We start from the raw sequence: 15,108 nt of genomic DNA, 5'->3' as shown, positions 1-15,108 counted from the left end.
CATTTGGACTTCCTCGTAGAATTGAATCAATGAGTGTCTGAAATGTTTGAGCAGCCTTTTTAGACCAAAATGAATCCTCAAATATTCATATAAACTAAATGGTGTAATGATTGCCCTTTTATTTATAGAAGTACTATTCATAGGTATTTGGTTATATCAATGAGTGTCTGAAATGTTTGAGCAGCATTTTTAGACCAAAATGAATCCTCAAATATTCATATAAACTAAATGGTGTAATGATTGCCCTTTTATTTATAGAAGTACTATTCATAGGTATTTGGTTATATGCTTTTTCAATTTTACTAAAAACAATCATACTTTTTAGATTAGCCACCAAATCTCTTAGATTTGGGAGGGGATAACGATCAAGGTCCGTCATCCTATTTAATTGACGATAGTCGCCGCACGTTCGCCAGCTTCCTTTGGGGCTTGGAACGACATGAATAGCTGAAGAAAAATTAGAAGAAGACGATCGTAGTATTCCTTTCTTCAACAATTCGTTGATTTCGTCTCCTACAAAATTTAACTTTTCACCATCTAACATGTGTGATTTCGCAAAGTAAGGAGGACCTTTCTTCCCGATATGGTGTTCAACTCCGTGAGCTGGATAAGTTTCAATGAAACTTTTATTATCAAAGATATCATTATATTTTGATTTGATTTCTTGACTCTTCGATAGTTCTGTAAGGAAACAAAGTATAGTTTATCTCAGAATAGCCTTTTATTGAAAATCATTTCTAAATTGAAATAATATAAAGAATCGGTACCCAAAATTGGACGATTACTTTGTACCACGATAAATTTCCATTGAAAATCTCTTAGATTTTCTAGATAGATAGTTAAGTTGTTGTACCAATTACATCAATGAGGGCTCCTTCATATCAAATAATAAGGGAGAGTTTTTCTCCAACATAACTTTTACATTTTTAAATTGAATATCAGACATTTGCGCTCCTGTATCTACCAGAAAGTTAATCAAATTTTAATTGCCTTTGAAAAAAAGAAGTTTTTTGGTTTATTTACAACCTCGGTACCGTGCAACCGAATGCAATTTAGTTTTTAGAAACAAGTACATAAAAATCCTGAACAGGTAGTTGTGTTCATTCCACATCTACAATGATAATAGAAGATATCTTTTTTCTCCTTAGATTGAATAAATTTGGACGTGTTATGAAGAGGTTTTTTAAAAACATGACTGATAGGAGACGAAGCAGACGAGTCTTCAAAAGTGGAAATATGTGAATTGCTAAGTTCTTTGGCTGCCACACACATTTGATTCAACTCTTCAATTGAATGGGACTGTGCTCTCAAGCCCCCTTGCTGGTCTTTGGGTGCATTTCTGATGAGGGCTTATCTCAGTAAATGGTGACTCAAATCATGGATGTATTCCACGTCCAGGGGACACTCAACTTCATCTATAACTTCCACAGGGGAAAATCCAGATGAATCTAACAGCATATCATAATTTTTTAGATTAAGCTTGAATGTGAGATACCATATTTCTGTAAAGTTTGTACTATTAAACATGAGACCTTCCTTTATAATAGGGATATACCTAAAAACTTTACCAGGTAATTCTAAAGCTATTAAATAATATTTGGTCTGATCTTCATTGATCTTCCTCTTCAAAAAATCCAGCTCAATTCTTCGAAACTAATTTTCCGGATACATTGCCGAGAATTTTGGAAGACGTAATTCTATTGCAGCAAGAGTCAAGTTGCTGATCCCTTCCGCTATGTACTTTTGTTCGATCTGAGGGACATTGACAGCATGGTCTTGACCATCATAATGATATTTTATAGTAGGCATGATATCACAAACGTTTATTTTAACTGAGTAAAAATGATAATTCATTTATACGAAAATAAAAATAAAAAGACAAGAATAAGAATACAAGGTACTATGAATAATAATTAATATCCTCTAAACCAGTCGAACTCTTACATATACTTAATAATATTAAGCGGAGAAAAAGTAATTTCTTATTTCCAACCCTTTTTTTAAACTAAATATATCTGGATTATTATGAGTCATATCAGATAATACAATATAGCGTTGTAAAGGTATAATAAAATAATAAATTCTTTTTAGACCGTATTCCGCTTGATTTGCTGAGTTCTAAATTATCGTGCGTCAATTACGGGGCCTCCTACTAAGAAATTATACATATTTTACATTTTAACTATCTGAAGGGATATAAACGCGTCCAATGCGACCAAGAACATTTGCAATCTACACAGGGCCAATAATCTTTCGGCTCGTGATGCACAACAGTGGTTCGAGTGATTTTGTTCAGGTGAAGTGGAGGTGAACGATGTACCACTCACTGGCAGGCCTGTCGTCGAAATTGTTGATAAACTCATAGAAATTGTCAAGATTGACCGTCATACCAGCAGTTGTAGCATCGCCCAGGAGTTAAACATTGATCATAAATTCGTTTTAAACCATTTTTAGAAGGCTGGAAACAAAAAGAAACTAGAATAAAATAATATCTTTTTTTAATATCAAGCACCAGAATCTTCGAGAGCTTGGATGAGAAGTTCACATGCATCCACCTTACACTCTGGACTTTGCACAAAGTGATTACCACCTGTTTTTATTTTCTATAACCAACGTCCTTGGAGTACAAAGATTGGCCTCAATAGAAGCCTGTGTAAATTGGCTGTTGGAGTTTTTTTGCTAAAAGGGACAAAGGTTTCAACGAAAAGGGGATTATGAAGTTGGATTCTCGTAGGCAACAAGTTATCAAACAGAACGGGGCATACTTGGCTTAAAGTAAATGGCTGTAACACTTCCTATAAAGCATAAAAATAAACGGAGAAATACAAAATTAATTTTTTGCTAACCCATTATTAAAATCCTACATAATATTTTATAAAATACTATATTAAAATTTCGCTTCGTAATATTTTATTCAAATTGTAGCTATACATTTGTACTTGTAGGCCAAAATTTATTCATTTAAATAATAAGACGACCAATGTATATATTGGGAACGATGAGGGGTCTACAAGAAATTGTATTCCCATTCTTTAAGAAATAGAGCATAATTATGTTATAACTTATTACTTAGTTTATTTTTCAAAATATTAAATAATGAAATAGTCATTACGTTTCAAGTAAGATGAGGATTTGACAGCACCCAACAGTATACATTTAATATTTTTGTTTTACCAAGGTTGTGATGTCTTTGCTCTTACCTCTTGATTCTATGTATTGCTTTTTTGCTCAACAAGGGTGAGTCTATGTTTTAAAATTTCATTCATGGATTTACTAATAAAGTTACTATCTATTCCATATTTTTTACGTTTTTGTTTTTCATCGAGTTGCCCATGATTGTTGTTTCTTCTACCAGGTTGAGAGAACATAGGTGTTAAGGAATTGTCAGCATCCCAGTTTCAATTGTGTTAACAATTAATCTAGATTTTTTCTCTCAATATTTTCAACCATTACCTCAGCCTTGACACTTGGGAGTCAATGTAGCAACCACTTCTCCCCTTTGAATAAATGTACTTGTTATCTTTGTAACTAATTTGTTTGGGATGATCATGCGTCCAAGACAAAAAGCGTACGGAAATTATGTACAATTTTTGTTATTATGTTCAACTATGGTATGTATGTAAATATGTGATATAAAGACGCTGAAAAAGCCTTTCTTTAAACTACAGACATACTTATGTTTATACCACAAAAATATGGTTAAAATTTGCATATTATTTTAGTTCAATAAGAATTTTAAAGTATGTATAATCTACCTATCTACTTACACCTGCACTAATGATAATTTAAATATAAAGGAAATGTTGAAAATGAAAAATAACTTAATTGCTCTCAAATATGAACTTCCTAAACTGAGGGGTCCATTCTGAGCAAAAATAAAAAATATAAAAATAAAATCCTTCTTTGATTATCCTATAGAGTGTTTTCACTAAAAAATCAAAGATTGCATAATAAATGGAAAATATTGCCATACTTAACCCTCCCTTAGTGAACAGGGATTTTATACACACCTAGATTTATAAAAATAGCTTTTATTCCTTTTAATCAACATTTTATCACCAATTATTTTCAGTATACATTCCAATAGAAGTATTTGTTGAATGATAATTGATTATTAGTACTACTTGACAATACCGGAGTAATTAAGGGTCGGATAAATCTTGCTTTAATAATATAGAAAATAACTCCCCAAGAAATTATCAGTGTTAACTCTCCATTTTTCATAATCCCACTCAGACATAAATAATCAATTCAATAATATCCTTATTAATTTCTAGGACGTGTTCCCTCCTCAAGAATGAAGGAATAATAAAGAGAGTTTGGGGGAAAAAATATATGCTAGACGTAGCTGATGAGTCCTTTAGTCTTGAGATGACTCACTAAAAGAAACAAGCTAAATTCATTATAAAATACTAGGGTGTATGTTACATTTAAATCTTAACTGATTCTGTTAATGCATATGAATTATTATATAAGCAATGGAACAATTACAAAAACAAACATAAACAGCGCTCTCGTTATACATGCAAAAACCTGCAATATTTCAATAATACTATTATTTCTTTTATCAAAAATATTAATATGATTTACATCAAGGAGCTCTCGATACAGTGGACCCTAGACCTTTTTGACATACATACAAAAAAAATTCTTCTATTAATATAGATATCTACGAGTCCAATAGGGATAGAATCGTTACAAAATGATTCCAATTTTAAATGAAATAATTTTTCAAAATTGTTCAATTGTTTATGCCGTAACCCAATACTTTTTATTTTTGGGGTTTATTTTTTACCCAGTTCACTAAACAAGTCGTACAATAATGACAACTAACGGAGGGTTAAGTCATAATTGTTGAATGTTGATGTACTTGGTTGTTTTTAAACGAAATTGACAAATTTCGTTTAAAAAAATCTGAAGAAAAATTAATTTGAGTTTGACGAATAATTCCGGATTATCTATGGCTTATTCAAAAAAATAAATAATAAATCAATAATTTATATACACTAGACGAAGGTTTATATATCGGATCGAAATCGAATAAACGATATATGGGGGAAATACCCAATATCTGTATCATCGTATTAATATAGGATTAAACTCTTAAAAATGAAGTAACAAACCTTTTATGATTGTGTTACTAGGTATGTAAAAAGCAATGAACGAAAAAAGAAAAACAAGAAAAAAAAAGAATGATTGTTTTTCTAAATTTAATGTATGAAATGTCATGTTTCTGAAAATAAAATAACCGTTTGTATGATAGTTAAGAACAAAAAAAAAAAAAAAAATCAAAGGATACGTTACTTTATACTAAAAAACCTCTCTTTAATTATAAAGGAATATGTAAAATTTTGCCTAGGTCTACACAAGTTTATATGCATAAATATACAGAAGGCTACGATTTAATGAAACTTCATAAATTATTAGAATAAATATATTTTAGCATATTTTTTTGACACTTTAAAAATGGTTTGAACTTATTTTATGATCTACGTAACGGTATGTACCTTATTTGAGTTGTCTACATAAAATTTAACACATACTTATTTTATGCATAATACATGATCCATAAATTTGTAAATTTAATCAAATGAAAATGACTGGAAATAGAGGGGGAGTACCTAGTTGACACGAATAATAGGACATACTTCATCATTCTAGGAATTTCTTCGAGTTTTGCATCAAAACTTTTGTAGAATAGACACCGATTTGTGCTGTATTATCTACGGTTCTTTGATGTTGGTAAAAATACCAAAATCTATGCGGTGACTCATTTTTCAATTTTATAGCCTCATTTATATTTTTTTTGCATTTTCACTTATTTTTGTTCTCAAATTCAAGGTCTAGCTTAAATTTGTAAGCTATTATACAAATTTTTAGAAAATATAATTATTTTGGGTCAATATTAGAGTTAAATGTTGTTAATTGGTTACATAATTAGTGAGCTATTTTTTTACAGTTTAAGAATACCATAAGGAGGGACCTGACACAAACAAGTGCTAGTAACTTGAGACATATACAAGCACCCATAAACTTTATTTTTTTATTTTTTTTGTGAGTAGAAATGGTAATCTTTATTAATAAAACAAATTTTGTATGTTGACACCTCATTGTTGATTGTGCGTTTAATATCTTAGAACTTCGTGACTACGTCATCTAAAAAATTTAACAATGGAGCAATGAGAGAGTGTAGCTGAACTTTAACACGTCTTAATAAAAAAATACTAAAAGGGTGACCTATATTATTAAAGAAAGTCTACTTTTTTTTAGACTTTATCACTCTTTGCTTAGAAAAAATGTGAAAAGGACTTTCCTATGAATAAAATCGTAAAAAAACTATAAAATTGAACGTATACATCAACATATAAAAATTAAACGTCATCATTCTTTAAAAAAAAATTAATTTTCATTTTTGTCATTAGAAAAAATCAGAACTATTCATTAACATCAATAAATATATACATATTGGGTTAAATATAATAATAAAACAATTATATTGTATTTATTTTATTTTCTATGTAAAGTGTCAACGTGTCTCATATATATTTAGAAATCTCTTTAATATGGGCATAAAGTATATTCACAAAATAATAATTATTTTTTGGATTCTAATCGTTTTAATTTTAAAGTAAACATGTTACAAGAGATAAATAAATACTCAATTATTGTATTTCTATAAACAATTAAATAAAACCTGAATACTTATCAAGAAAAGATGAATTAATAAGAGCATTTAATTTCGGTTTATTTCTTAACTACCTATATTTAAAGCAAATATCTTTGAAAATAAACTTTTATTGTGGTACTATTTTATTAAGATGAAAACTATATTTATTTTGATTAGCAGCGATAGTTAAAGCTTATAACGGTGGACTTTTAAAATGTTAGAACTGGTAAAAGTAAACCATATCAGGTAAGAATATCAAAATATTTTAAAACGAACATAAAAGTGTAAGAAACAGACATGGAAACAATATGGACCAAAAATAAGAATGATTTAGAACCACCTCTAACTATGAAATTACCACTGACATTAGCGTCTGTACACGACTTTGCTACTAGGGTTCACGCAACAAACAAATTTTGCTTACAAAAATATAGAAGATAACTTCCCAAGAAATCTTGTTACTCACTGTTTTCATGAACACACTTACAGATAGTTACTCAATACTAAGATGTTCTGAAATAATTATTATAACAGTTTAAAAAAATTCTATGACTTATGAGCTAGTACTTTCGTATTTAGAGCTTAACCTTAGTTACTCACAATTAATGCTACATGCAAAACGGCAGCAAGTTAATATCGCCCTTTGACGTTTAATTAAACAATTTTGATAATATTTTTCGGAAGAAATATTTCTATATATAGATTATACGAAATTCATCTAATCTTATTTAAGTTCTATCAGTGATGTTTACTTCTAACTTTCTTAACCCGAGTGTTACTTGGATAATTCCAATATATGTTATTAAATACGTCCTGCTTCCTTCCTTCAAAAAAGATTTCATCTACCCACGCCTGAAGGTGGTAGATGATTACTTAGACTTAGGAACTTACATCTCTAGTGATATAAGATTTAAGACATATATACCCTATATTGTAAGGAAGGTCAATCGAAACTAGGGAATCATCAAAAGAAGTTTCGAAACATGCAACCCTTTGTTCGAGCTGAAAATTTACAAACTTTAAGTCCTTTTGATCTTAAAGTTTGCATCAGCAATCTAAAATCCTTCCAGAAACTATTTGATTAGGTTCTTTGAAAATGTACAAGTTATGTTTGTTTCATTTTCTCCTTCATTAGCGACTAAAAAAAAACTATCCATGCAAAATTATTAGAAAGGCCTCATTAATCCGTATCATACATGTATAATTAAGAAAATTATCAAACTCTAACGAATTTATAACAAATTTAGTATCCCCCACCCTGGATATTAAACAGAGGCTACATCATTCATAAAACAAGACTCTAATCACGACACCCTCTACCTCTTGAAATCTAATATAGATATTGTCAATCACAGTTTTTATTATAAATCAGCTAGTATTTAAAATTATATAACTCTAAGCATTCGCCAAGGAAGTGAAATTGACTTCAACCTATTCTAAGTTGCTTTTTTTTTGAACTTTTACGTTATTTTAAAATTTAAATATTCTTAATTAGATGAAAAATATTTGCTAACAATGATATTTATTTTATTTTATAAATATTAACTATAAGTCAGTCCTTGACTCTTCCCGCTAGTTGAAATAAATATGACTAAATTTTTGTTTTAAAGAATGAATTTGTCTAGACATACATTCATCCAGAAAGAAAGACAAATAAAGTTTCCTTTATCAATATAGATTTCATAGTTAAATATCTTTGCGTTTTATTTTATGTGTTTTTTTTTAGCTTTTGAATGACTATTAATATTTTTAACGTCTTAAAAAAGAGTCAAAAGTATAGTGAATACTTAGCTAATATTTGATGAATAAATAAACACATAAATAATCAATTAAACAAAAACAATATATTATTGGCAGAATATACTGCAAGGAGACACTAATAATGTAATATGTTACGTTTTAAAAAAAATATATGTATAAATTTGGGACAATTTACATATAGTAATAACTATTACTATTTTCACACTAATGATCTCCAATCAAAATTTAAACTGTTGTATAATACATTTTCTAATAAGGCGGTTAAAAACATCTATTGTGCAAGTAGATGTATAAGTGTATATATGGGAATAAATATTTTTATTTTTCACAAATGATATCGGGAGAAGAGTTGCTCTCACAAAAATATTGTTTATATAAATATTTATACCTATAAATACACATAATCGTGTACACGGACGATAGATGTGGCAATCCCCCTTGACATATTCATTGTGTAGTAAATTTTATAATCTTATATTTCTTAAAATTTTCAGGACTAAGTGAATCCAGTAGAGCCTTTATATTTTTATAGATTTATTAAAATTTGCAATTAATATCAAAATTTGCAATCTGTGAACGTGGTGTCCATGTTCTTATAACCCTTTTTTTCAAAAAAATCTCCTGGACAACACCATTCTTATCTTTATACTATATAGAAAATAATTCCTTTTGGCATTTTTGAATGTTCATAGTCATTCTGAAAGACAACTTGCGAGTTTATTTATCAATTCCGGTAATATATTGGCCCATAAAAATATAGTCTATTTATTTATTAAAACGATCAAAAAGAGTAGGGAAACAAAATATTTTTGTCAGTGAGAAAGTAAATATCAATTTTACAAATAGCATCATTTTAAAAATATTTCATCATCTTATGACTAATATTCATATGTAACAGGTGGCTAATATTTAAACTACCACTTTTTCGACGTCTGACAGCTGTAGTAACATTCTCATTGTATCTAATATTTTGTAAAAGGTCTCCGGCTTACGAAAATGGTTAAGTTTACACTCCAAAAAATTGAGAAATACCAAAGACTTACTTCCCAAATGAAGAGTCTTCAAACGAAACTGCAAGAAAATTACGTGGGTCGAAATAAAGCAAAGTGCCTTCCAAGCAGTTTGGATAAAATGGATAAAACAACGGATTCCCGTGTTTGTCCAATGCACTCAATCGAAAACATTGCTGCTGTTGCGAAAGCTAAAAAACAAGCAAGGAGCTGCCGTTATGGTTAATGGTGAGCGCTATTGGGTCATGCTGGAAGATTTTTTGTTTCCCCAAATTGAAAAGGAAGACATCGACGACATTTGGTTCCAACAAGATGGCGCTACGTGCCACACAGCCAACGTTACAGTGGATCTTTTGCGCACTGTCTTCGACAATCGCATCATAAGCTGGAACAGCAACTGACCTCCTTGTAGCTGCAATTTGACTCCGTTGGACTATTTTTTGTGGGGAACCGTCAAGGATAAATGTTACGCCAACTACACACGAAATTGGAGTCGCCATTGCAGTTATTGAAGCTCACACAATCGAAAATGTATTGAAAAATTGGGTCGACGGAATGGGCTACTGCAAAGCCAACCGCGGCGGCCATATGAATGAAGTGGTGTTGCATCATTAACCGAAATTTTAAGGCTTTCAATCTAATCTTCAAATTCTAAAATATTGACTTCTTCACTCCACTAGGCTAAATGTCTTCACAGCGCTACCCCACTGTCATAAAATTTACAATATAATATGTAGTCAAATATCAATTCCCCTCCCCCCTCATTAGTGTTTTGAACGTTTCTGATTGGTTGAACTCAAATTTAACTTAAACTATTATTCAAGTCTTAACATATCAATTTCAACAATTTTTATATGATAATTCCATAGATTGGAAGAATAATTGGGTAAATATCAATGTTGTAACTTTTTTGAAGAAAGGCTGCGTGATAATGTGATTTTATTTCAAATCAAAATATGGTCGTCCTAGTTCGGCTTAATTTGGTTCTTTGAGTTGTAATCAAAATTAACATTAAAACATATTTTTTAGAATGTAGGAAGAACCCCAGTCATATTGATTCAGTACTTGAATCCTCCTCTAAATTAATGGAAATTGAATTATTAATGATGTATACATAGCTTATAATTTTTATTATTCTGAAATAAAGAGTCTAAAGATTTAGTTTGATTGTAACCCTCCTTGTGCCATCAAATAGTAATATTAATTATTTCAAGTCAAATGAAAACTCGTTCGATAACCTTATTACTCCTTACTATCTACTTGAAGACCGCCTTCCTTAAATCTAATGTATGTAAGAATTCAATGTTCAAATATGCATCCTCTATTATTTCTAAATATATAAATATTTTTTTTTGTTTCATTGTAGCTTTTTGAATTGAAATTGACACACTCTGTTATTGAATTCAATTTCCCTTTAAAAAAGGTAAACCTCCAAGATGTTACGGCAAAACTTGTCACAAAAACAATTATGAATGATGAGAGTTTAATGAAGAATCTAACATTTTGTATCAAATTTTATTTGTTCCATGACGTTCCTCAAACTATTTTTTTTGGACCTCACATCTCCTTTTGGATTGATTCCTTCATTAAAAAGGCTGCAGTTTTTAGATTTCAGAGTAAAAATGAGTATTTAATTCCATTCAAACGCCATCATTTAAGTAATTTCTGGCAGAGCATATGCTTATTGAAGCAAGACTTCCAAACGAGTAAGTTATTCATGGTAATAAGTCCCACATAAAAATACAATTCTTTCTTAATATGATTTGGTGTTCTCTGATTCGAAATCTACTAAAAAGGAAACAATATTTAATTCATAGTTCAATATTGTTTTATATATAATACTTAGGAAGTCATTTTAAAGTCATTTGGAATGGAAAAATCTGTTTGAGCGTCAATGACAATTCACAAAGCTTTGCCATTCCACGTAACTTCATCAAAGACCTTACCTTAGGGGGGAAGGGCTCCAAATCTAGTCCATGAAAACGAGGTGTACATGTTTCGAGGTATGATTACTTTAGGCTTTTGTTCCTCTAAGCTTTTAGGGAAAGAGTATCTCAACAAAGATTTACTCTGGAATAAAGTCCCTAGGGTATCAGATATATATCAATGGGGATCAAGTATTTCAGAATTTAAGATAGGGAAATATGGTAAATTTACCAAAGGGGTATGTATTTATAGATAATTAATCTTTTGATTTACATTTGTGGTTTAAATATCTTTCTCATATTTTTTTAACGTTTAGAAGGTAAAAGGGTATGATTTCTATATTGATATTTTTGTAATACCCTTATTGGACGGGAAACGAAACCCCTTAGAAATTTGTCATACTTGTAATTTTCTTCTTGACTTGAGAAGGACATCGTTTTCTAAAATGATTATTGGAAAAGAATACGAAGAATGTTGTGAAAAAGTAAGAACTCCTACCCTACATGGAAAAGGGAATCGTAAAATATCTAAACATGGTTATGGCTATGTTCTAATAAATAATGAACCTGAGGACACAAAATGTCTTCTTAAATTAAAACCCAGCTGTTCTTTTACAAGTCGTAAATTCTATTTGAGAGGACTATCTCCTGATATTCAAAGCAAAGTAGACTATAAATATATAAATATGGTTCAAGGATCACATTTAATATTTAAAGGCTTTTCGAAAAGTAAAATAACAAATATAAATAACAGCAACGGAACGAATCTTTGGGTTATCATGGATACTTTTGATTATTTGAAAATATTTGCTTTTTATAATGGATCTAAATTGATTCCTTGGGGTATTAATATTTGGTTCTTCAAAGGAAATAATAACGAAGTAATACAAGAAAGGTTACTAAAGTTAACAAAGGTACCAACTACAATTACATAGAACATAATATTCCTTCTATGACTTAATTTTCTTTATATGTAGTGTACAGCAAGTGAATTTTCCTGTGATGATTCAAATTGTATTCCAAGGAGTAGTGTTTGCAATGACGTTGCAGATTGTTTTTCTGGAGAAGACGAAATAAATTGTGGATCAATTGGACTCAATGCTTATCAAAAAGAGTTTCCTCCTTCGAGTAATGAAAATGGCCAAAAGAAAATACCTCTACAAATTCAATTTCATCTGAAATCAATTAATTTCATTGACGAAATGGGAGAATTACTTGAAGTTAGGTATCAACTTAAATTGAAATGGAGAGACTCACGAATTATATTTTACAATTTAATCAATGATAAAAGACACATTCTAACAGATAACGAAATCAATAGAATTTGGAGTCCACTATTAATGTTTGAGAAGTCTGTGGAAGAGGACAAAATACTTTTGGACAAAAAGGTATTCAAATTACTGTTTTGAAAGATCCTAATGCCACTGGGTATCCAAATTCTATCGAAGATCTCTACGAAAAAACATATTATAAAGGCTCTGATGTACAATTGATTGCCACAATTGAAAATAATTTGAAAATCTACTGCAATTTTAATTTCCGAAATTATCCCTTCGACACTCAAAACTGTAGCATTGAAATAAGATTACCCTTTGATTTAAAGAATAAAATTGCCTTGATCATGAATGAAACCCTTACGTGGGATCCCATTCAACTTTTGAAATTTAAGATATCTGGACTTGGATTCATATCATGCCATGGGAGTGATGCCATTCGAATTCATATCATATTAAAGAGAATGTTTATCAATTTACTTTGGACGACATATCTCCCAACATTCTGCCTACAAGTTGTTGCCATGTTGACGCTCTTCTTCCCTCAGGAAAGATTTGAAACCACAATCATGATCACACTCACTACGACTCTTGTCATGTATACCCTGTATCAAAGCGTTTCCTTTTCTTTACCAGCAACGGGTTATGTCAAGTTGATTGATACATGGCTTATTTTCTGCTTGATTCTACTCTTTTTCATATTTGTTTTAGAGGTTATCATAGAACTTTGCAAGCTCTCAACAACGAAGAAGAAAAATCGAATTGCATTATTTGCAAAGTGTTGCATTATATCTTGCTCCATTTTGTTTGATGTATGGTATAGTCTGAAATTCTTCTTCTATGTCATCTAACATGTTAATTTTAATTGATTTTAAGAACATCATTTGTAAAATAATTAATTAACTAATAATAAATATATGTACATATTATCAGTAATCCAACAACGTTTGTCAGTACTTCAAATCATTTAATGTAAACAAAATCTCTTATTCAGATCTACGGTAAATGACAACCAAAAAAAAAAAAAAAAAATCGAGATATAATTTCTCAAAACTCATGACCAGAAGTGAAATTAGTAAATTCATTTCAACAATTATCCCTTTCAAAGATAATTAATTAATTTATACAACATCAAAAACTTATAAATATAATCAAAGATAAAATTACATAACCTTGTATCAAGTAATTTTTCGGTAATTCGCATTAAAGCATCAAATGTTCTGGTCTAAACGAGCGTTTCCCAAAGTGAGCGATAGCTTTACCCTGTGGAGGGTGCTTTGTTGTGGAGGGCAGTAATGCGAAAAGGAATGACTGGGGGCGGTAGAGCGAAAAGGCTGTGATTACATGTTATTTAATAAAACAACAAATTGATGTACAAAATTTAAAAAATGGGATTACAAGGTAACATCAATGAATATGTTGAATATTAGTACGAGCTATATTGATTCTCCAATCCTACCTGGAAACTTATGACAGCAATTATGATCGATTGATTCGATATCCTTCTCCTCCTAATCCAATAATATATTCTTCGTTTCGAAGTTAATCCACTATTATGAAAAGGTTGTAATAACTGATTGTAGACTAGAAGTTTATTTTGAAACCAAGAGGGTACGAGCTTGAAAAAGTTTGGGAAACCTTTTGTAAACAATAAACAAAAAGCAAGTTATTCTCTAGTACATTTTCACATCGTATTTAAAACTATACGATGGCGATGACAGCTAAAAGTTACAAATGTATATGTTGTGTCCTTACCTCAAATATTGTAAAGAATATATTAATCCAGGCTCGTCGGCAGCCCAACGGGTAGAATAAGTAAAAAGACACGTGACTCAGGACGAAGTTTAATTTTAAAAAGAGTATATTATATAGTTTAACTTAAATACACGGGCTACATAATATAAGAACTAAGACACAGGGATATGGCCTGGCCCAAGGGTAAAAAGGGAACAAAGCTGATCTCATGGATCGTTGTTTGAATACAAAGAAGGCTAAGTAAATTGTATCTTCCTTATGATCGTACTTTTTAACTTAATCAGAAATCAATTATTAAACATTAGGAATATCCCTCGACAATGTTTTTCATCATTTGAAAACCCTTTCGAAGAGACCGATGGAACTGAAAAAACAAGAGTTTTTAACATGAGAATCATTTACTTCGACTCTAACATGATCCTTTTTATTATCCATTTGTAAATGTTTAGCCACCAAAAACGAAATCTTATCAAGATCTGGATGTGGTACTTTTCTACATTACATTTCTTTTGGAGTAGAAGTAAAATATAAAAAATAAACTCGATTGTATAAAATGTTAAAATGCTATTCAATATTTAAAATAATATATGACAGGATTGACAGGACACTACATTATCCATTAGAGGTCAATATCGGCAATAGACTGTAGCGACATCTAGTTATTAAAATGCAACTCATATTTTACGTTCATCCCATCCTTCCTTCTCCATTAAATA

The 15,108-nt window shown here is 30.2% G+C and overlaps 1 protein-coding gene across 1 annotated transcript; it reads left to right on the top strand.

Moving 5' to 3' along the window:
• Positions 1-11,284: 11,284 nt before the first annotated feature.
• LOC121127678 (uncharacterized) lies at positions 11,285-13,578 on the top strand. Its single transcript, XM_071893055.1, has 3 exons — positions 11,285-11,602; positions 11,681-12,277; positions 12,341-13,578. The coding sequence occupies exons 1-3, from the start codon at positions 11,432-11,434 to the stop codon at positions 12,770-12,772; spliced, it is 1,200 nt and encodes a 399-aa protein (XP_071749156.1). The 5' UTR covers positions 11,285-11,431; the 3' UTR covers positions 12,773-13,578.
• The last annotated feature ends 1,530 nt before the right edge of the window (positions 13,579-15,108 follow it).

The sequence above is a fragment of the Lepeophtheirus salmonis genome, chromosome 13, assembly GCF_016086655.4.
Source record: "Lepeophtheirus salmonis chromosome 13, UVic_Lsal_1.4, whole genome shotgun sequence".
In the NCBI taxonomy this organism is placed as follows: Eukaryota; Metazoa; Arthropoda; class Copepoda; order Siphonostomatoida; family Caligidae; genus Lepeophtheirus; species Lepeophtheirus salmonis.
This window is presented reverse-complemented; position numbering and strand designations above follow the sequence as displayed.

Coding starts and splice junctions, on each gene's coding strand:
- LOC121127678 (XM_071893055.1), top strand. CDS start 11,432: ATGTTTCGAGGTATGATTACTTTAGGCTTTTGTTCCTCTAAGCTTTTA. Junction 11,603..11,680: donor ATGGTAAATTTACCAAAGGG/GTATGTATTTAT, acceptor TTTAACGTTTAG/AAGGTAAAAGGGTATGATTT. Junction 12,278..12,340: donor GGTTACTAAAGTTAACAAAG/GTACCAACTACA, acceptor CTTTATATGTAG/TGTACAGCAAGTGAATTTTC.